We start from the raw sequence: 22,450 nt of genomic DNA, 5'->3' as shown, positions 1-22,450 counted from the left end.
GAGACAGCCCACCAGCGAGGGAAGAAGAGCAGGGGGCCACGTCAGAATAGAACTGACTGGGGGCTGGTGAGCAACCTCCCTTTCCCCTGTGTGCTGGGAGTTAGAGATAACATTTCATGGCAAAGAATAAAGTGCACTGAAGTGTGCTTTTTGCCTTAATCGAGTGAGAGCAACATTTTGGAAGGTATTATTTTTAATTATAAGCACAAACGGAAGCTCTCTGAAATGGACAACTCTTTTATGCACGAGACTGCATTTTCCCTTCTCTGGCATTCAAGAGAAGAAGAAGGAAAAAAAAGCCCACTATTTAAATTAAAAGGTCACCATATTTTAAAAATTAAAAATTCTCCTGTGTATCAAAGGAGATGAACATAGTAGGCTTGGGCCTTCTGAAGTCGCGTTGTTTATCTGGTACCGGAGGTGCGTAGATGTTTCAAGTCAGAGTTTGTGGGAAATGCTTTTCACAGCCTTTACCGGGCACAATTACTTTGTCTCGTTTTTCGCTGTTTCTGAGGCCTTACCTAGAAATGGCACCTCTGAAAGCTGTGGTGGAGAGTAGCTGTGTGGAAATAAAAACAGTGTTTACCTTTAGCATCAGCGACACTCGTGACTGGTGAAGCAAGCACCTCAGAGCCTAGTACAGTGGATTTGCCCTAGTGGGGTAGTTGGAAAGTACTTTAAACAATAAAGAGAATAAATAGAAGTTGTGATCAAAATTCTCTTAAGTAATATGGTTCTTATAAAAAAAAACAAAAAACACCATCCCCAGCCAAACAGTGACTGAAATTATTGTTACAGCCATGAGCAAGCATCCCCAGTCAATTTACTCATCCCTTGCATATTTGTTGAATACCTGTTATGTTGCGGGCACCATCCTGGGCACCAGGAGTACTTAGGAGGGACAGGCCAGGCATCCCTGGCTAACAGAACCCCCAGTCCTGGGAGTGGGGTTCAGGCACTCCACAGTTATGATGGGGAAAGTGCAGGCTGTCCGGGGGCACATGGAAGCATCACCTGCCCGGGCCTAGGGACTTAGGGAAGGCATCCCGGAAAGAGTGGTGTCTCCAAGAAAACCTGGCGTGTGATGAGAATTATCCCAGAGAAGCTGGACAGGTTGGGGGAATGTCAGAAGGGGAAGGACTAGCTTGCGTGGAGGCACCAAGTTGGGGAAAAGGGAGGGAGAAGAGAGTGTGTGTTCAGTAAGGCAAGGGGGCATTGGGATGGATCATGCAGACAGGAAAATTATAGTTGTTGTTTATCCTTTATCCTGAGGGCTGTGAGGGGCTTTAGAAGGGTTTTCTGCATGATCAAATTTGCAACCTCATTGTTCTGCCTACGGAGAAGAACATGGAGGCGAAGACATGAGTCAGGGTGTCCAGATAGTGACCGTTGCTGGGATTCAGTGACGTGATGGAGGGTAACAGGAATGGGGGGACATCTGGGGAGAGGACAGACTGGAGAATTAGAGGAGATGGAATCAAGAGGGCCCTGTGACTGCTGAGATTTGGGGAAGAGAAGGGAAGAGTGTAAGCATGGCTGATACTCAGAATTCTGGCTTGGGTGACTGAGTGGGCAGATACTGGGGCCATTTACTGAGCCAGGACCCAAAACAGGCGAGCTGAGCGCACAAAATATTGCCATGGTTTGACCACACTGGGTAGACATACCCAAATGTCTATGCAGACCACTAAATATACAGATGTGAAGCTCAAGAGAGACAACTGGGTTGGAAATGCAGGTTTGGAAGAGTCATATAAATGGTTATTAAATCACACAAGTTGATGATAGTTCCCAGAGAAGGTGTAGAATGGGAACATAAATGGTCCTGATAGAAAACCCCATGGAACCCCAGCATTAAATGTTCTGGTAGTAAAGCAAAAGTGGTCTGGGAATAAGAAAAAACCCTGCAAGACTGAGAAGTGGACAGAAAAAAAGGAAGTAAACCGGAAATGTGTATCAGAATGGAAGCCAAGACAAAGAGTCAGTGGTTTTGGGAAAAAGTGGTTTAAAGTGTCAAATATAGACACATCACATAAGATATGGACCAAGAAGTGTCCTTTGGGTTATGTGTATGATGCTTGATTGTAGGTTTTTCAATTACCTATGAAGCCAATGTGAGATCAGCAGGGTATAAGTTAAAAGGCTTCTGTTCAGGTCACAAAGACTTAACTCAAGGATGGGGAAGCAATAAGCAAATTTAGACCATGATCCTTTGTGTTTTGTTCTCCTTAGTATTCCAGATGCTTTGAGCAATGCTTGGCATTTCTCAGTGCTCATTTAATATTTATTGCCTGAATGAGTAGCTGAGCGAATGAATGAATCTCACATAATAAAGTCTAGTGGTAGGACAGCTCCAAGGTTGGTTAATTCATCAGTTCACTAACATGGCTAAAGGATGCCATCATCGGGCTCCAACCCTTCACAGTAACAAGATGGCTGCAGGGATCCCACCATCACATGCAGACAATGTATCCAGAGGAAAGGGGGGGGGGCTTTCTCTTCTTGGTATCTCTTTCCAAAAGCAAGCAAACCTTGCCCCAAAGCTTCTCCAGAATCATTCTCATTTTTCATTGACCAGAATTTTGGGAGATAACCACTAGATATTTTGTTGCCTAATTTTGACGGATGTTTCCATAAACTAAAGTGTTACAGGCAGTCAACTCCTAGGGGCTGCTGCCTAGTTGGAGTTGTCCTTGGAAGACCCACCACCATACCACCCTTTCCAGTTGCTAATCCAGGCAGGGCAGGTGACCACGGGCATGGTGGGCATCATGGCCGCCCACCCACATGTCCCCAGCCTACTGATGCTTGATCACTCTACAGTCATTGGTCTGCACTGATGTTTGCAGTGCCAGAGCCAGCCAAACTTCGGAAGGCTGGTAGCTAATAAAAGGAAAGCTGATCATACTTAGAAAACCCTTCCTGACTTGTCTAGGATTTGTGTAGATTTGGACAGGTAAGCAGGGCATTCGACTTCACCCCCATGTAAATATCTGTAAAACAGCAGCGCTCTGCTAGGAGCTCCACACCCAAGATTCTGGTCCCAGCTCTCTCGTCTTCTGTGTTACAAGGCACAGGGCAGCTTTCATCTCTTGGGATTCTGCTTTCAGAGTGGATGCAACCCCAGGACCCTGACTGTTCCTGCCAGCAAAGCCATGCTTTCCTTCATTCCTCTCTCGCTGTGCCCGGTCCTCAGCCTGCTTGATTAAAAGCCATCTGTTACCAGCCAGGGGTCCTCCTAGTGTCTCAGGGAATACCCACGGGATGGCGTACTCTTCAACTCCAGTCTGCCCTTGCTTGTCCTCTTATGGGGCCATTGGAGGATCCAAGAACAGAGTCCAGGTTGGCCTTCTAAGCCCTTTCCTGCCCCGAGTGCCCAGTAAATGGTAGTGAGGCTCTCCACCAGACTTGGGGCCTGTGCTGCTTTTCTGCTCTTCTTAGATGCCTGCCTTCCCTGGCTTGCCTCCCCTTCCCAGTTTTCCTTCCCCTGAGCCTCGACTTTCCCTAGTGCCCCCCCCGCCCACCCGGAAGAGCTGAGATTCCAGTGTGAGGCCTCAGGACTTCTCCACAGGCTGTGCCTACCTCTGTAACTCTTCGCTTCTGCTAGCCGCTTGCTCCCCGGAGCACGTCTTCGCTCCCCAGCCCTCTCTTAATTTCTCAGAAGGAAATATTATCCACGAAACTGCCCACTTACTGTGATGCGGGCCAGGTTAGCCACACCCTTTCAGCCTCCCAGTACCGTCCAGTAGAATTCTAGGCCGTAACAGAAATGTTCTGTCATTCTGTGTGATGGACACCCCAGCAGCCTCTAGCTAGCCTCACGTGGTTGTTGTGCGCCTCAAGTGTGGCTAGGGGGTCTGCATTTTAAATTTTATTTAGTTTTACCTAATTAAGAGCTGCCTGTGGCTAGTGGGTGCCTTCTTGGAGAGCCCAGCTAGAGAAACGGAGTTGCTTACCTCTGTCTGGAAATGGCCAGCCCCTGTCACTTCCCTCCCCCCACTCTAGCCATTGAGGAATTTTTTTTTTTTTTTTTTTTTTTTTTTTTAGTCTTGGATTCCAATTTCAGCTGGGCTACCCTAATAACTAGGCAAGGCCCCTTGCACAAGGATGCAGTGTGCTTCTCTGAGAGTCACATGATCATATAATAAAATAGGGGAGAAGCTGTGACATCTCGTTCATTTCATATTCAGTCCCTGCCCCAGTTGCAGTTTTGGTATCAGAATACCCAGGAAGAGCAAGATGGCAAATGCTCTTCCAGCTACAAACCTGGGAGCCAGGGTCGTTGTTTGGAAATCATGGTCAAAGCCTTCATACTTCATCAGGTTAGATGATGTAAGACCCATTGGCCTTCGGTGTGAAGATGGGGGTACAGGCAGAGCTGTCCCCAGTACAGATGAAACAGACCACTGTTTGACACAATGAGGCATTTGCAGTCCCAGCAAGCAGCTGAGGATACGGCAGGAAATGCTGATAAATCCAGCAGAAAACAGCTGTAGGGAAATGCAACCGAAACAGGCTCCCCAAGGTCAAGGCCACTTTTGTGACAGGAAGTCATTGCACCTCACATATTTAATGGCTTAGGCAAAGGCCTCTTTATTAATTTCAAAATAGGATACGAAATCCAGAACAGTAGCAAGCCTAAAAAAGGCGAGGTGATTTTCCGAGCACAAAAACAGGTACCGCTCCATTCCGTGTAAGAAACTGTCCTGAATATCGCAGCATCGATTAAATTCTGGTATTGAACTACATCTTGTACAGATTTTCAACGTAGCTGGTTCGAAAAGACTCTCTGGGTTCCAAAGATGCTTGTATCAGACAGAAAGGAACCCCATGGCTCCTGCATAGTCGTTCCTCTGGATCAGCTGATCAGAATAATCCAGAGACTTGTAGCTGCAAATCAAATGGAAGATTCTCTAACTTGTAGATTCCTAACATATAGGTTCCCTGACCCTACAGAATCCTCTGGTGTCTGCCTGAAATCCTGGTGATACACAGAGCCTTTTAAGCACAGAGACACACACAAACACATTCACAATGACTTTTCCGCAGTGGAAAAGAAAGCCCACCAGAAAAGAGAGAGAGAAAGAGAGAGAATGAGCCTGTTGGGTTTCTTTTGGTTTTGGTTTTGCAAAGAAGGTGTTCAGTTCAAGTCTTTTTAAATGCTCAGGAATCAAATGCATTCATTCGCAAACAGCCAATGTTTGAGAGGAATGTGTTGCTTTCTGTGTATGTTTCAAATTCTACAAAATGTTATCTGTAGCACCATTTAGTTTAATTACAACCATTCCCTGAACTCAGGCAAATTGCAGAGAATATGTCCCATGAAAGTTGACACATGCCAGAGAGCCGTTTCCAACTTCTTAGGTTTAAAGCTTTTAACCTTTCGGTCAAATCCTTAGATAAATTCTTTCTTAGCTAACTGTTGCTCGGCAAATCATTTGGCTGACTATGAGAGCAGCTAGTAGCTTCGATTATAATGATTTAAAAGGTTATCGGGATGAATGGAAGTTTTGCCAAAACTCTGTACATTGTGGCTAAAGTGACATCTTTGTGGATTTCAAAACAATGACTCTACCGCCTACAGTTGGATTTTTTTTTTCCTACTCTAGTGGAAAAGTCTATTGGTGTCAAGAAAAAAAAGTCAATGAAGTCTGTACTTTGTGCCTTACTAATATTAGGACCACCACTACCAGAGTAACACTTTCTTGGGAAAACATCTTCCACTTGAACTCATCAGCCACCCAGTGGAGGTGCCCTTTTTTGGTCCAAGAGCATGTCTGGGAAGCTAAAATGAGATCATGGAATGGGCTGAATAGTTGCTCTTGTCTCAGAGGGAAACACGAGTTAGCAGGTGCTTGCAGTAGGCTCTCCTTACATGTCTTCACAAAGGTAATGGTTTGCTTTAACATAGGTGGCTTTGCTTTTTTGGTTTTGCTTTAATTACAGCCATTGGGGATCACCAATAAATGAAAATGCGTTTGAATTTTCACCAGCGTGCCTGTGTAGACTCAACACATTTGTATTAGCAACAAAGATGCAGTTTAATGCTCCTCGGGTTTCTGGTCTAAAATTGTTGCATGATGCTTCACTTACGTAGTAATTGTTCTTTAGTGTGGAAGCATAAATGTAGCCAGAATTTTATGATGCCATTCACTCTTCTGTGTTGCAAGTTCTTAACAGTAACAGCATTTGGGCTTTGGAGTGCCTGAGTGGCTCAGTCCATTAAGTGTCTGCTTTCTGCTCAGGTCATGATCTCAGGGTCCTGGGATCAAGCCCCACGTCAGGCTCCCTGCTCAGTGGGGAGTCTGCTTCTCCCTCTCCTTCTGCCCCTCAACCCTGCTTGTGTTCTCTCTCTCACTCTATTTCAAATAAATAAAATCTTAAAAAAAAAAAAAAGAATTTGGGTATTAACTCTGACATCTACATGTCTTTAAAGGATTGCTATACTGTTCTTTTGCCATCCTTGAGGAAGTAAAATCTCAAAATAAGTCATTTTAAATGAGATCACATACTCTCACCACTTCCTAGCTCATTACTTACCAATTATGTGACTTTATGCAAGTTATTTAACCATCTGGTGCTCACTTTCCTTTCTACAGGGAGAGGAATTTTGGTACCAACCCCACAGAACTGTTTTATGTATATATTAAAGGAACAAGTATACCTGGCTCAGAATACATTCCCAACATATTGCTTAAGGGGTTGTTACTATTATATAGAAAATGTCCAGCATTGTACTTGTCACTCTAAAATGTTTAAAAATATTACTCTGACCCTCCCTTTCACTGTCCCATTTTTTCTCCTTGTCTTTCTACTGAATATAAAGACTTTGTAGGTAGAGCACAGCTTTCTAGCTCTATGCTAAAACTTACTTAACAGGTTTTTTTAAAAAATGAAAATATAACACTTTATTGGTGAACATCAGTATATTTCCTTGTTCTTGTGATATGCCCAAACAGAGCAAGTCAGACAAGAAAAAGAAAGCTTAAATGATTTGCTGTTTTAGCTTCTCTGGTATTTCAGGCTTATTTGCAAGTTTTGGGGGAAGGGGAGGACTTATTCTCATTTCTTCCCACTGTCCTACACTTGACACTTCAATCTGGAAGGAAGGTGGGCATTATCCAACACAGCCCTGTTTTGTTTTCAAGGGACAGAAACTGAAGTCCCATAAGTTCAGTGACTTGTTTTGCAAGCCAGTGATGGCAAAAACAAGAACACGGCTCTCCCCGCACTGAGAGTCTGAGTTCTTTCCACCATACCTGCTGCTTCTCTCTCCCCACCCAGCCCTCCTGAGAATGAGTTAGGGGTGCTCTGTTCAAGGATGTACAGAGAACATGGTTTATAACACCATCCTGTCATCCTGTAAGACCTTCTGTTTCTTTTTACCTGAGGTAGAAAAAGCATTCTCTTCCCTTGAGACTCCAGACTCCTAAGGATTTGAAGGGTCCAATAGTCGTGCTCTTGGTAAGGGCTAGTCTAGAGGAAGTCATTGACAACAACTTTCAACTCCTGCCCTCCACCCAAACCTGGACCTCACATCAGCCCCACCCCCACCCCAAGAAGAAAGCCTGAGTCCTGAATCAACATTGGTCCAAGGTGAGGAGGGAAACCCAGGGCTCACCATTTGGATAGATTTGCTCCACCCCGTGGAGAAACAGGGACCTAGCAATGAGGTCACTGAAGAGAAGGGTAAGAAGCCAGGCCAAAGAAAAAAAATGAGGACTTAGGGAAAATCAATGCCTCAAGAAACCAGAGGAGTGAGGAAGGGAGTTTCCCTCCAACAAGAACTATTATTTTTTCATTTAATGTAACAAAGCAGCATGCAGTTTTTATGTTGTTATTTTGTTTTACAAATGGAAGCATCTTTACAGAAAAAAAGTTAATGATCATTAAACTCCACTGTATCTTGTCAAATTTACTTTGGAACTTTGCCAGCTTGCATGCATATTTCATTTTGACGTGATCCTGATCCGCAGGGACACATGGCTCCCCATTCTGCTGTTGTACTTGACATTATTTCAGACACATTCTTTAATGTCTGGGCACCATCCACATGGTCACTTCATTTGTGTTTCTTTCATTCCCGGCAAGGCTCTGCCATTTCCCAAGAGGTACCCGGGACACTTTATTTGTTTATACACATACTCTTCATACTTGGAATAGTCCAGCTTCTAGTAGCCGTGTTTGCACCTGTCTCCCCACGACACTGCTCTTTTTCTTATATTTGGCGTACAGAATTTTATTTTGCAAATTAAAGATCAAAAAGTTTTGTGAGTAAGACAAAAACTCCCCATCTGGCTTCCCTCTTACGAAATCTGAATAAATAAATGTGTGCATGCATACTTATTTATACTATTTATTCTAGTTTTAAAGTTTTCCTTTTTTTTTCCATGTGAAATATATTGCCATAATGGTTCAATGTATAGGTGTGAAGCAATGCTTTACACTCATAGTCAACTATTATTTATTTAAGGATGTCTTATCCAACTAGAAAAACATTTTTAAACATAGGTTTGTATATAATCCGTATGCATGCCCTAGAAAATCAGATTCAGGGGCGAGCTTAAGTTTATATTAAAGTATTTTTTCAGGAGCACCTGGGTGGCTTAGTTGGTTAAGCATCTGCCTTTGGCTCGGGTCATGATCCTGGGGTCCTGGGACCAAGCCCCAAGTTGGGCTCCCTGCTCAGTGGGGAGTCTGCTGCTCCCCCTGCTTGTGCTCTCTCTCTCTCAAATAAAATCTTCTAAAAAAATAAAAAATATTTTTTCAGAATTAAAATTGATACTTTGTCTTCACCTTCAGAGCGCCATGAACCCTGAGCACTCTCAGAACAAAATATCTTTCGTGCAGTTTTTAATGTTATTTAATGTAAATGTTCTGTGGCTGTCCGTGAGAACCTGAAAGAATTCCCATTGCCCATTCTCCATGGGACCTTCATGTATAAAAAAAACAACTTCAGTTAAGCTTAAGCTTTGAGCAAATTTCATTGATCAGAAGGTGTCAGTCACCCTAAAACCAGAGAGTATTCCTAAAGCAAAACAGCAATCGAGGAAAATTGAAAAAGCCCTCGAATATGGGCACAAAGGTGACATCCGGTTCTAGGTGAATACAAGTCCTAAATCAAACAAAAACAAAGCATTTTTCAATGTATCTTTTGAGCCAGTCCTCTGGATCACCACTGTTACGTAAATTGTACTTTCAGAGCATTAAAATAAACTCCACGCGGACAAAAATCCTCCTCAAACACGTGGTCTCCTACGTGCAGAGTGCGGGGTGTTCTGTGTTACTTCAGCTCTTCTCTTCATTGGCTTCTCAGGGTTTAACTTCCCACCTTGCTTCTCTTTCCCACCTCTCACACTAATTCCCGCCGGTGTCTGTGTTTCTGCGTTTCTTCATCTGTGTTGTGATGTCCTCCCTTAGCACCTGGCACCGTGTCCAGCTTGGGGAGGGGGGAGCAGGTGGGCTGCGGTAAAGCTCCAGGGCTCGGGGGCCAGCAGACCGGGCAGGGGTTTCTACAGGCATCAGAAGGTGCTGAAAGCAAACGTCTGTCTGACTCACAAGGTCGTTGTGAGAGCTTGCGGTTTCTGGGTTGTGATGTGTGTTGTTAATTACAGGCTCTGGACAGATGTTTGCCAGTTGAATGAATTAATTCACTGTCACCTTTCCCTTCACTCTCCTTGATTTGGTTGTTAACCTGACTCCACCAACGTCTTCATTTCTTACATCTCACAAGGAGAGGAGGAGAATAAGGCTGGCACAATTTCCATGACCAGTTCTGAGCTGAGATCCATTGTTTTCTATGTCTCATCATTTAAAATTTATGACCTTGACTAGCACTCACTTCCACATCATGTTCCCTGTCACTTCTGTGACCTGATTTTACCTCGTTAAATACGTCTGCATCCAGCTCACATTTCAATTTTTCACTCTCCCCTATGGCTCTCCCCAGTCCCATATTCCTTTGTGACAAGTTCATATTCACAATCCCTGGTTAGACAATGCAACCCCTTGCTTTCTTGTCCTCTTTGAGGTTTAATCCAACTGTCTCTGTTCCATGTTAGCCCCATAAACAGCATTTCCTGCCCCAGACCTCATCATGACAAGGCACTGTTGCCGTTCCAGATTTCCTTGCATCTCTGACTCCTAACCTCCAATCCAGTGGGTCTCAAAGTGTGGAACTCTGACCAGCCACAGCAGCTCTGGCATCCCCCAAGAACTTGCTAGCCATGCATATTCTCTGTCCCACCACAAAACTACTGGTGCAGAAACTCTGGGGGTGGAACCCAGCCCCACTTCAGGGAATTGCGGTCCCCACTGAAGCCAGAGAAGCGCCATCTCAACCCCTCTGGTCTCAGCGGCCTTCCCCCTTCTGTTCCCGCTACTCATTCTTACTGTCGGTAGTTGTGGTGTGCCATTTTGAAAACCATTATTACAGATCATTTTAGAAGATCATATAAAACATCAAAATAATTTCTAATATATAGGGCAGTATCATTTCTAATATTATTTCTATTACAATTTCTAATGTTAGTATAAAGAGCAAACTCTTTCTCGTCCCCGATAACAAGAGACAGTGATGATCTTGATAGGTGAAGTCACCAATAATCCATGAGACCCCTCTTCATCGGGACGGTTAACTTCTTTCTAAAAAAGAACAGTTTTTCTAATAATGCGAATTGAAATGCCAATAGAAAGGCTGGTAAACCGTACTTGTAAATAGAAAGGATGTAGAGAGTGACATACTCTTCAGATTAATCGAATTTGGAATTACCAAACATTGGGAATTCCCAGCTGATTTCTTAGCTTGATGATGGGTAAATGGGGTCAGTTACATTACTATCTCTACTTTTGTGTATGTTTGAAAATGTCACAAGAATTTTAAAACAACAGTTACTTAACAGGGGCAAGCATCATTGTAACCCCATGTTAAATGAATTCAAATCAGATGGTCTTCACTTTTGTCACTACCATTCTTAGTCATGAATGATATTAATAATGGATTTGTCATACCTATTGTATGGTTTCCATTTATTTCTGCTAGATCAATAGGTAGGTAGATAAAACATGGCTATCAAGGTCAATATTGAAGAAATGACCAAAAACTAAGAAATTCCTGTGATCTGTATCTTGTTGCTGTGCAAATAGAGAAACTCTTCACAAAACAGTTTTGCAAGATTCCAAGTATGTGTCACTTAGATATTGAAGTATTAATACACATAAGTTTCATCTGTTGGAATTTCTCCTAAAAAGGGAGACTCCTAATTGCAGAAAAGGCTTTATGCAGGAAGGTCATTGGCAGAGCCTCCTTTTTTCATTATATCATAAAACATGGGAACCCCTTTATGACCAGCCACAGGAAGATAGCTAAATAAAATCCAGTTTAGTCACCCAATGTAATCATTAAGATTATAGTTATGCAAATTGTAATGTTTATAATAGTAAAACAAAAACAAAACCCAAGACACACAATCTGATGTGTAGTAAGATCACAACTATGAAAAATATGTACAGATAAATAAACTGCTTCTGTTGGGTTGTCACTCTTTTTTCCTTCATTTTTTTTTTTTTGGTGGAAATGTATTTTTAGAAGTTATGACAGTGGAATTCCCAAGATAATGTTTCCTCTACAAAGCGGCCTTTGCGACTTAGCAAAGGAACTTTAAATCTATGGGGAGCTAGATTTTTTGAGAGTTGCTGTGTCCCTAGGACGGCTTCTCCGGTCTTAGCAAAGCCTCTAGTACTAAGCCAGCAGCCTTGATGAAACCGAGATTCATAGCCTCTAAAGTGATCCAACTACAGTCCAGTCTTCTCCCCAGTACTGCTTCTGGGGTACTTCTTACCTGTTTGAAAGTACAGCAGTCATTTGATTCTTTCGTTGCCCCGAAGAAGCAGAACTTGGCAGTGGCCCCCAAAACCCCATCCTCCTCTGGTTGTCTTAACTGGGACCTTTATTACTCTGGGAGCGTCAAGAATCAAAGTGGGTTCCTAGAGATATATGAAACTGAATGGCAGCGATGACATCATTCCACGAACTAGGAACACGAAGCGGTGCTACTTGCCACGGCATCGGTGTGAACATGCTGAATTCAAGTGTGTTAAGGGGACTGGAGACTGTCCCCAACGGGGCGGCAGCGCAGGAACGCACCCCCGTGGCCCTTCTCTCCCGAACACTCTCGGATCGGCTGTGTACTTAGAGTCCACACTGCTCTTCTTCTCTTATCAACAAGGAGTAGTGGTCTTGTTAATTACAACTGCACGAACTACCGCGCCGGTCCGGGCATACAGAAAGGCGCAATGAAAAAAACGGGGAGAAAACCACAGTCTTCAAGTGTGTCAGTGCTTTTTGTCATTTCAAGTGTGTCAGTGCTTTCTGTCATCTGCCTCAGATGATTTTTTGGTATCTATTCTACTTTTTCTTATATGTTTATACAAGGTTACGGTCAAATAGCCTATGACCTTGAACCATATGCTGTCTAAAGTCTGTTTGTAGATGACGCTGTTGACCGTTTCAGCGGGCCGGTTCTAACGGGGGGGGGGAGGCATTGGTGGAGCATCCTTTTACCAGCACGTATTGCTGTGTATAACATTAAAGCCTTGGGAGGAGCATCGCACAAGAAAAGGATTATTTATACAAGATCCACCTTGAGTCATCTCACTGTTTCATTTCTACAAGTAAATCGTCTTTCTTCCAGTTTTAAGGCAGGTAATTGCTTTGCTAGCTTCTGTGTTTCTGACTAAGCATAACTTAGGAGTCTTTCATCTGGATGTTTATTCATCGTACTGGAACAGCTTTCCATACTCTTTAAAAATTAATTTGACTTTAATGCCTCGTTATTTAGGACTCCCCTGGGCTAGAATGAAATCACAGTGGGAGAATTTCGATTTGACAAATAGCCATTGTGTGGGAGCCTTTGATCCTCTCCCTTGGTGCTACTAGCTGCCTGGCCCTTGCTTTGAGGAGCTTAAGGAAGATCAAAGTCTGTTCCCCCCCCAAGGCGTGATCACTGGTGGACACTAGGAGAATTCTGGCACTTTCCATCATCCTGGGGACGCTGCAGTCTCAGCTGTGGTCTGAAGCCCTCTGAGTGGGCCCTCAGTACTCAATCCCTCAGAAGGTGGGACCCTTCCAATAGCCAGTGAGGAGCGGTCCCTGTTGTCAGGAGGAGAGCCTGGGGGACCTTCGAGCTCCTAAACACTTATCTGCCTGGAGAAATTGGATGCTGGCGGGAGTAAAGAGAAAAGAGGATGAATTTTTCCTAGAGCCTTAGAGAACCATACTTCTAGTGTTTGTTGAGTGGCATGAAGCCCTTGGCTCTCTAAAGTAGGCATTTCTAATCCTGGTTTTTCAGTCTCTGAGGCCTCCTCTGTTCTTCCAGGTTTTCCAAAATTAGGAAGAAAAGTTCATTTTAATTCACTTTCATTTAAAAAAATGCATACAAAATATGGTGGTTATGGTTAGAAAGATGGAGAGCAAACAGGCAATTTGCTAGAGGTCACTGGAAATTGCCGCCCTCGTGGTCAGATGCCATGTGTCTAAAAATAAAATAAGTGTCTGAAAAGCGAAAGAACAAGTGTAGATTTTACAGACTGACCTTGATAAAGATTGTTCAAAAACATTTAGATTCAGTTTGCCAACGATAAATGTCACCCTTCCCTGGATGGCGGGCATTGTCTAACTTTGCCATCTCCTTCTTGCTCCCACAGATGGGGAGCTCTCCATATCGAATGAAGATGATTCGCTGGAAAACGGACAGTCCCTGAGCTCCAGCCAGCTGTCTCTGCCTGCCCTGTCCGAAATGGAGCCGGTTCCCATGCCCAGGGATCCCTGCTCATACGAGGTGCTCCAGCCTTCAGACATCATGGACGGGACAGGTAATGCCCCTGGTCGAGTTGCATGTGGCATTCGGGACCTGTTGCCTGGCTGGACTTGGAGTTCTGTTTTGCACCACCCCGAGCCTAGGAATCTCCTGGAAATGGGGACCAAACTGCCCAATCGGTACATACTTATACTTACTGTTCTGTAGCTTTTCAAGAACATTTTTTGTAATCTTAATGTCTTTAAAGAAGACATACCCTGTTTTTGTACTATTGGGTATTTAAAATGTCATTGGTTTTTTTTCTAGCACTCTTTTCTCTTAAGGTCCAGCTGAGGAATCCTACACGTCTTCTACACGATACCTATCTGATTCACGTGTTTGTACAACCCTGGCACGGCCTTTAAGCCCAGTCTCGGTATACCAGCGAATGATTGTTATCAATTTAGCAAATTGTATCCGTTTACTGTATACAATCGGTGTGTTAATTGGCTCTTAAATTGTATACAATTTACCGTTAAGGTTAACTCATATGCTGCTGACAGATGATGTTTGGTACCACTGGCCTGTCACTACTTCTTTGGTCCAAAGCCCTCTGGATGGTCAGTATTACTCTCTCAGAAGGTAGGGCCCTCCCGGCAGCCAGTGAGGAGTGATCTTTTTGGCAAGAGGCAAGCCTGGGGAGGAAGGGAACTCCGGAGTCTCCAGAGCCCGGGGAGAAAGGCCATGTCCCTTTTCCGCACCATATGCAAAGTCCGCAGCAGCAGAGCTCAGGTGCGAAGATGGGAGAGCTGGTGTTTGAGTCAATGCCATGCTCCGCTTTGGGACCTGGTGAGCATTGCCCTGTCAGTGTGTCCGACATTGATGGTCATGGTGTCCCTTGGGAGGGGGGAGAACCAAGAGCTCATGAGGGTTATTTGCAAGGGCTTTGAAGCTACAGGGTTCACTGCTACCCAGATTAGGGAGGAAGAAGAGGTCAGGGGAGAGTCAGTATACTCATTCCTGTCATAGCAGCGATGAGAGGAAGGAGGCTATGCAGCCGCCTGGCTGAGAAGATTTTTCCAGCTAAAGCAAGTGTATTGTTTTTCCTCATCCAACCTTCCTTGTGATGTTGGAATCACACAGATTTGAATGTTAGAGGGAGATCTGTCATCCCAGTGAACTCAGAGCCTCAGTCTTGTTGGCCAGGCAGCACCCCCCAAGCCCCCCCGCCCCTGGACGGCTCTTAACCTGAGCCAGTCAGGGTCTCATGGATGAAAGGAGGAGTCAGACCAAATGCGGAGCAAAGAGAAATAGGGTAAATCAAACAGAAAATCATCATTCCGGCAAGTGAGAGGAGAGGGGAAGCCGGGAGACAGAAAGACATTGTCTTGTTGCATCCTTTGTCTAGTCAATGTTTATAGGAGACCCTAAGCCTACAAGGTGACTGCTGGCAGCCACTGCCTGGCTTGGCTGGCTCCAACACCTGGAGCACCAGCCACCCCAGGCACGTGGAGGTGCCCGGCCTGGTGTCAGCCTCTAGGGCTCCTTCCGTGACTTCATGTCCCAGACCCGGGGAGACCCAGTGGGCAAAAACAAGACCCCAGAGTCCCCTGTCTTCCTCTCAACAAAGGGCAAACAGGCCCAAGGAAGATGCCAGCATTTGGTGCTGGTTCGGTTCAGATGGGGCTCTTTGTCCCTGACCCGCTGCACCTGCTGGCTGTGGGTTGTTGCCGTGGTCCCATGAGTCACGTTTTAGAGCGCTCACAGGAGGTGTAGTACAAATGCCAAGATTGACGTGAAGCTTGGGAGAGTTTGGAGAAAATGTCCTCTTCCTTTTTCCTCCCTCTTGCCCCTCCCCCCTCTCCCTTACTGCCTCAGCCTCCCTGATGTGCCCCTCCACCCACCCCCCACCACCCGCTTTATTGGATTTCTAGTGGCCTGTCACTCTCCCCCACATACACGGTGACCTGCGACCGCCGGTGCTCTGCTGTGTTGCTAACCCACACCCCCGTCCTGTGTGCTCCTGCCGGCCCCCCTGCACTGCGTTTGTGTAATGTCTCCTGTGTGTCGTGTGGTTGTCCCCTCAGTGTCTGAAGAGAGTCCCTCTGCCAGTGAGTCTGGAGTCCTCCTGTCCCAAGATCCTTCAGCCAAACCAGTCCTGCTACTGCCCCCCAAAAAACCTGCTGCTTTCTCTGGAGACCATGAGGAGACCCCAGTGAAGCAGCTGTCCCTTCTCAAGCAACCCCCCGCCCTGCCTCCCAAACCCACTGCCAGGATTGCCAACCACTTAACAGGTGAGTCAAGACGTCTTCTGGGGGCGTGCAGCCCTGCCTTCCCTTCAAGGGATGATCTCTTGCTCTTTTTCTTTTTATCTGAGGCCCGTTGCACCTCTCCGGTGAGGTTGCTCTCTGGGACATTTGGGTGTTTCCATGTGCGTCTTGGTACACGCAGTCGTGACCTGGGTTTGTGTGTTTTTGTCAAGAAGCATTCAACATGCACCTGCCAGCCATATGCAAGGGCCTTCGTCCTGTGTATCTGTAAATACGTGCATTGGTATTTATGTGGCTGACTCACGATTATTTGCCCATCGAGGTGAATTAGATTCAATGTCAAAATCCTTGCAAAGATGAAGAGTAGTACCTTGTTCCCTTCATAATGAGTTTGCCAAAGCTCTTAAAGTTTTTGTCTTTAAATTATTGATCTGAAGCCTGGCATATTTCCTCTATTAAAATTCATGTCTGTGCTGTTTGTGCTGTTAAAAAAAAAAAAAAGTAGAGACAGTCTGCAGAGTATTGTGGGAAATACTTTTAAAAGAAGAGGAAGTTTTGTTCTAAAATGATATTTAGGTTTTCATGTTTAAAGCATTAGTGAACGCACCCACCGCTGGCTATTGAATTGGGCATCTAGTGAAATTGTACTTCACCACACATGAATTAGACAAACTTTCTGATTTAACCTTGTGGTTTAATTAAAGAGTAAAGATTTCAGGGGGGTTGTTTCTCCAACCTTAAGAGTAATTCCACCTGTTCGGCTGCCTTTTCATAGTGCGTTTGGTATTTTCGTAAATAGTTGTTAATTGATATCTGTACATTTTTGTGAGATGTGACGAGGATAGAGGTGGGGCAGAATATTCACCTCTTTTATAGTAGAAAAGTGAAGTTTAAGAAAAACCAGTGCCTTCAGCAGGGCTAGTAGGAACTGTGCAGTGGAGGCATGCTTGGACCCCACGCTTCCCAATTCCTTGTCCAGGGAATGTTGTCTCTGCGATAGAAGGGTGTCTCCCACATGGTGCTGAGTTTTTATTCGAGTCCAACTTAAACACAAGATTGAGTCAAACTACTCTAGCCACGTGTGTGTCCATCCAAGCCAGATGCTTGTGGTTCAAAAGAGCACATTTCCTTCTAAAGGAACCATTCAACGTATTAATAACACTTCAGTCCAGGGCCCCAAACTGTAAATGCATAGACAAACCACAAAGGAGAGAATGCTCTCATAAACTTGCCTCTAGGAGATAACCGCTGTCCATTTGTCTGTCTGCCTAATAAAAATCAAATGCCTGCTATATGCCAGCGGCTTTTTGCCCGCATTGGTATCTTGTGAACTGGTTCTCGTGTTCGTAAATACTCCCCGCTACGCTTTTGTTAGCTGCCCGGGGTGAAGTCGGACTTACGTATTTGGCCCCTTGTGGACGCTCCCATCTTCTGTTGTGAAAATCACCGCAGCCAACATCCTCAGGGGTATCATTGCTTCACGAGCATCGGAACTTCTCCTAATTTCATTCTAGAATTAGAGTTGCTTAATCTCATTCTAGAAATCAGTTATGTACCTTTGAAGAGCTATAGGCTTTGGAAGGCTTTGATGCCAAATTTCCCTGAAGAGTGAATATTGCAAACTAAACTCTTCTATGTAGTTCATATTTATTTATCACACATGTGCTGGGTACCAAAGCGGGTGCAAATAAAGGACCGTTTAATATGTAAATTTCACATATATATTTTTTGTATGTTATCTATATTATATAGACACGTGATAGAGTGCCCAGGGTACTGTCCGAGTATCACTTGGAGGTCTGTGCAGTCTGATGAAAGGGCGTGGAGGGGCTGAAGCTTGAGCTGACCCTTCAAGCATAAAGGGCATTTATGGAGAATGAGGGGAAAACATTCCAGGAGAGAAGGCCCTGCTCAGAGGCCCAGAGATGGCACTGGTTTGGGTCGGTGATGAGGTGGCGGAGCTGGGGCAGAGGGTGCGTCTCAGGACGAGTTGAGAAAGGGTTCTGTGGGGATTTAGACTCTGTTTTCATGGCAACGGAGAGCCTTTGGAGGTTTCTGAGCAGGGGATGACGTGATGAAAACCAGCCTTTTGGAAGTTTTCCTGGGTCACTGTGGAGAATGAACAGGACGAGAAAGGGGACAGCCTAGAAAGGCCAGCCCTGTGCCTCATTCTCCAGAATCACTAGTTGAATTAAATTGAATAATCTGAACCAGGGAGACTATGGAGGAAGCGACTCCTGTGTCTGAAATATGAGCTCACAAGCCTCTGGCTGATCACAGCAGGAGGAGAGAGAACAGAACAATAGAAAAGCCATTTTCAAAGAAAAATTGACACTATCTTAGCCAACAAGAGCGTCTCATTTATTTAGTTCTCTAATTAATGAAGGCGCACTTCATTCATTCCCAGCTTCAGCTATGAGCTGTGAACGTGGGCGGCCTAGTATCTGCAGGATTCTTGATAAATGCAAGACTGAGGATATCTGAATGAGCCCAATCTCTGGCTTCCCCTGCCCTTGTCCAGGGAGAGTGGACTTCTCTACTCTCCATAAACCTCACCTCTGTGTAGCTTGGATTGAATGGATAAAAATACATTAGAGCTGAAGTCCTTCCTAAGCTGTGTCTGGTAGCCTCCGAAATAGGAGGAAGACAAGACAGGTGGAGATATCTGTGGGCTGCAAGCCTGGTGCTGTCCTTTTGCGTTTAAACTCAATTAGACATGCTTGATTTTTGTAAGTCAACAATCAGTCATAATCTGCATCACCATGAGGCAGCTACATTAACCCTGTTCTGTGACTAATTACTCTGGAGACATCTGGGCTCTGTCAGAAGGAATTAATAAACTAAGAATTCTAGAACTCTGAATTGAGACTTATAAGTTGTAGCGTGTTCTCTCTCACTGTCGGTTGTCCTGTTGACATTTTTGAAAGGAAACACAGGACAGTGTGAAAGACACCCAGCATGATAAATAGAGAGCGACAGTGGTTAATGGTCCGCGACAGTGGTTAATGGTCCCGTAAGATACTAGAGGAAAGTGAGCCTGACCTGGGGCCACTTCCAAGTATAGGATCAGGCAAAGACAAGCAGAAAGTATCTGCTTTGGCATGTGCTTCCACTTTATCAGGAAGACCGTTATGAACTTGGAGACTGTCTCACGAATTTTCTCTGTTGGCCAGCAAGTAGAGAGAAGCCTACTAGCTCTCCCAAACGATCTTTCTTCTACTCTTGTCATCATCCTGTTCTCCAACAGCAACATACACAATTTCACGTGATGGGGGAGCATCAGTTCTGGAAGTATGGTGCATAGCAGAGCTGGTTGCGTAATGCGTATGAACTGAGGTGAATGATTCTCAAAGTGCATCTTTCTTGGGATGATGGTGGACCCCAGAGGAGAAAGGTTGATTGAAGTGGGGGGAAAAAAAAAACCCACTGTCTCCTATCTTTCAAAGTCTTCATTAATCACCTCTCCAGCCATCCTGTCTCCAAGAGTCTGGTATGACACACTGCATGAATAATCCATGTCTCCGCATACGGTACCTGTGATTAGGTACCCCACAGGTGCTATTTGGATGACGGATAATCAACTCCTACGAGAGCTGGACTTCACAGTCTGACATTCACACTTGGGGGATAATGGCAGCTGCCATTTTTTTGAGAACTTTACGGCATATCGTTAGTCCTAGTCGATCCTAATAGTCAATGCTATTATCATTATTCTCTCTTTTTCCTAGAGGAGGAAAAGGAAATTCGGATAAGTTAAATAACTCAGTCGTGGTTACATAGCTAATAAGTGCCAGAGATGGACCTACTTTGGTTTTCTCCAGAGTTCTTACTCATAACCATTAGTTTCTACTCTCCTCACTAAGATGCCTGTTCTTAAAATTCAAAACAATGGGATCATGAGCTTTCTTGGGTTTGCTTTTTGTTTTTGTTTTTGTTTTTTTGGTCTTGTGTGTTTCAGTCTGTTTAAGAAAATTGACTTCTTGGGTGCCTGGGTGGCTCACTTGGTTAAGCATCCAACTCTTGATTTCAGCTCAGGTCATGACTTCAGGGTCATGAGATTAAGCCCCATGCTGGGCTCTCTGCTGAGCATGGAGCCTGCTTAAGAGTCTCTCTCTCCCCCTGTGGTCCTCTAAGACCCCCCCACGACTACTTGCGCTCTTTCTCCTCCCCCCAAAAAATAAATAAATAGATTGATTAAATTTTTAAAGAAAGGAAATTGGCTTCTTTATTTGCATAACTCAAAGACAAAAATGTATCCTGTCTTTCAAAAATAAGTAATATTCTTAAGGTACTTGATTATAGAGAGGAGGACTTGAATGCATTTGGGTTGGGTTTGGAAGAACATGCTAGAAATAGCCTGTAAGAATCAAGAACAGGCCAAATCACATGGGAAGCACTTGGCCACAATTAGAGACTTGCAGTTCATCAAAGAAAAGGAAGTATTGGGGCACCTGGGTAGCTCAGTCAGTTAAGCGTCCAGCTCTTGACTTGGGCTCAGGTCATGATCTCAGGGTTGTGAGATCCCGAGTCAGTGTGGAGCCTGCTTGAGATTCTCTAACTCTCCCTTTGCCCCTCTCCCGCTTGCTCTCCCTCTCTCTCTTTCTCTCTCTCTCAAATAAATAAATCCTTAAAAGAAAGGACAAAAAGAAAAGGAAGTGTTGCTGATCCTTTAAAAATAAGCCCTTCTGCTAATGTGAACCTGCCCAGGGTTTCTTTGTCTTTAGACCCCGAAATACAAGGAACTTGTGTTGGTCGATGGCTAGTTTCAACATTCCAGAGTTTTTACAGCTGCAGACTTACCTGGCAAATGGTATCCGTGCCCTCTGGTACTTCTCAGCCTCACATGTCTAATGAGAATCTTCTACCCGGAGCTCGTCATACCAAAACCAACATCCCTGTTTATGCTATCTGTCGAGTTTTGTGGACACATCCACGGCGGACTCTTCTGTAGTCACATTCGTATCTGTGATTTTGTTGTTCCTCTCTGGCTCGCTTACTGTGTGTCCCCATTTCTCTCCAGTTTCCCTCCCCACTTCCCTTGTTCTCCTCCTGCATCCTCCTCTCCAATCCTACAAAATCATCTACTTTTGCCTCTATCCTTGCATTCTACTCTGAAACTGCAGGAAAACTGGTAAGTGGGCCACGGTGACCTTGGAGCTCATTTCTGCCTTTAAGAGGAAAACATGAACTGTAACCCCAAAGCCTCAGAAAGAGGTTTAAGGTTCATAGTCTCTGGGTAGCCGATACCTTGAAGGAATGGGAAATATACCCAAATTTACTCTTTATTCCCAGTTTTCTGTATTTTTCCAGTCCTGATTTCCCTTTCTTAAAATGCAGAAATTCTTTCTTGGTGCACGGGAGGACTTTCTATTAAAAGTTTTTGACGGGTGCGCTCCGCTGTCACTTCTGTGACCAGTGTGATGATGATGGCAAAATACCTTTCTTTTTTGGTGGCACTGTTAGGATGGAAATGGAATTCACTTGGCACTTTTTTATTATATTGGTAAAAACATAACGTATAACAGGTCGTAAGTGTGCAATTCAGTAACGTTAACTAGATTCACGTTTTGGGCAACAGGATTTCCAGAACTTTGTCATCTTGCAAAATTCAAACTCTGTACCTATTAAACGACTCCCCTTTCCCTTTCCTTCCGGCTTGGCCCCTGATAACCACCACTTCTTGTTTCTAGGATTTGAGGCACCTCAGATAAAGGGAATCGTGTAGTGTTCCTCTTTTTAACAGAGACTTGCTTCACTTTGCATAACGCCCTCAAGGTCCATCCATGCTGTAGCGTGGGATCGGATTTCCTTGCTTTGTAAGGCTGGATGGCACTGATGTTTTGAGGGCCCACCCTGTGCAAGGTGCTCCGCCAGCCTTGACGGAATTTATAAGAAGTGTTGCCTCATCAGCTGTAGGGGTCGAAGGCAGTTATAAGCTACAGAAAATGCTTCATATGAAGATGTATAAACACGGTTCTCAAGAAATATAAACATCAGGAGACCTAATCCTTTTGAAAGAATCAGAAAAAGTCTCATAAAGGAGGATGTATTTAAAACTTAAAGATGAGTCACATTTTGAAGGTCACAGAGAGGAAAGGAGGCTGTTGTGACATGGGAGGCAGAGTTCTGAGTACAAGGCATAGTAAGTTCAAGAACTAGAAAACGGGGTGCCTGGGTGGCTCAGTCGCTAATCGTCGGCCTTCGGCTCAGGGCGTGATCCCGGAGTCCTGGGATCCAGCCCCACATCAGGCTCCTCCGCTGGGAGCCTGCTTCTTCCTCTCCCACTCCCCCTGCTTGTGTTCCCTCTCTCGCTGGCTGTCTCTCTCTCTCTCTCTCTGTCAAATAAATAAATAAAATCTTTAAAAAATAAAAAATAAAAAAAAA

General features: G+C 44.6%; 1 protein-coding gene across 6 annotated transcripts in view; it reads left to right on the top strand.

Moving 5' to 3' along the window:
* The window catches only part of PHACTR1 (phosphatase and actin regulator 1), a 571,024-nt gene that overhangs the window by 450,345 nt on the left and 98,229 nt on the right, over positions 1-22,450 (top strand). For 4 of the 6 annotated variants that reach the window (XM_019796061.2, XM_011220616.3, XM_019796065.2 and 1 more), the window contains 2 exons: positions 13,705-13,872; positions 15,884-16,090. In XM_019796061.2, coding sequence (XP_019651620.1) covers positions 13,705-13,872; positions 15,884-16,090 — 375 coding nt within the window. The remainder of the gene's footprint in view (positions 1-13,704; positions 13,873-15,883; positions 16,091-22,450) is intronic. The other 2 variants (XM_019796064.2, XM_034660316.1) reach the window with 1 other exon arrangement.

The sequence above is a fragment of the Ailuropoda melanoleuca genome, chromosome 5, assembly GCF_002007445.2.
Source record: "Ailuropoda melanoleuca isolate Jingjing chromosome 5, ASM200744v2, whole genome shotgun sequence".
NCBI classification, from domain to species: domain Eukaryota; kingdom Metazoa; phylum Chordata; class Mammalia; order Carnivora; family Ursidae; genus Ailuropoda; species Ailuropoda melanoleuca.
Note: the sequence above shows the minus strand (reverse complement) of the source record. Positions and strands in the feature narration are given on the sequence as shown.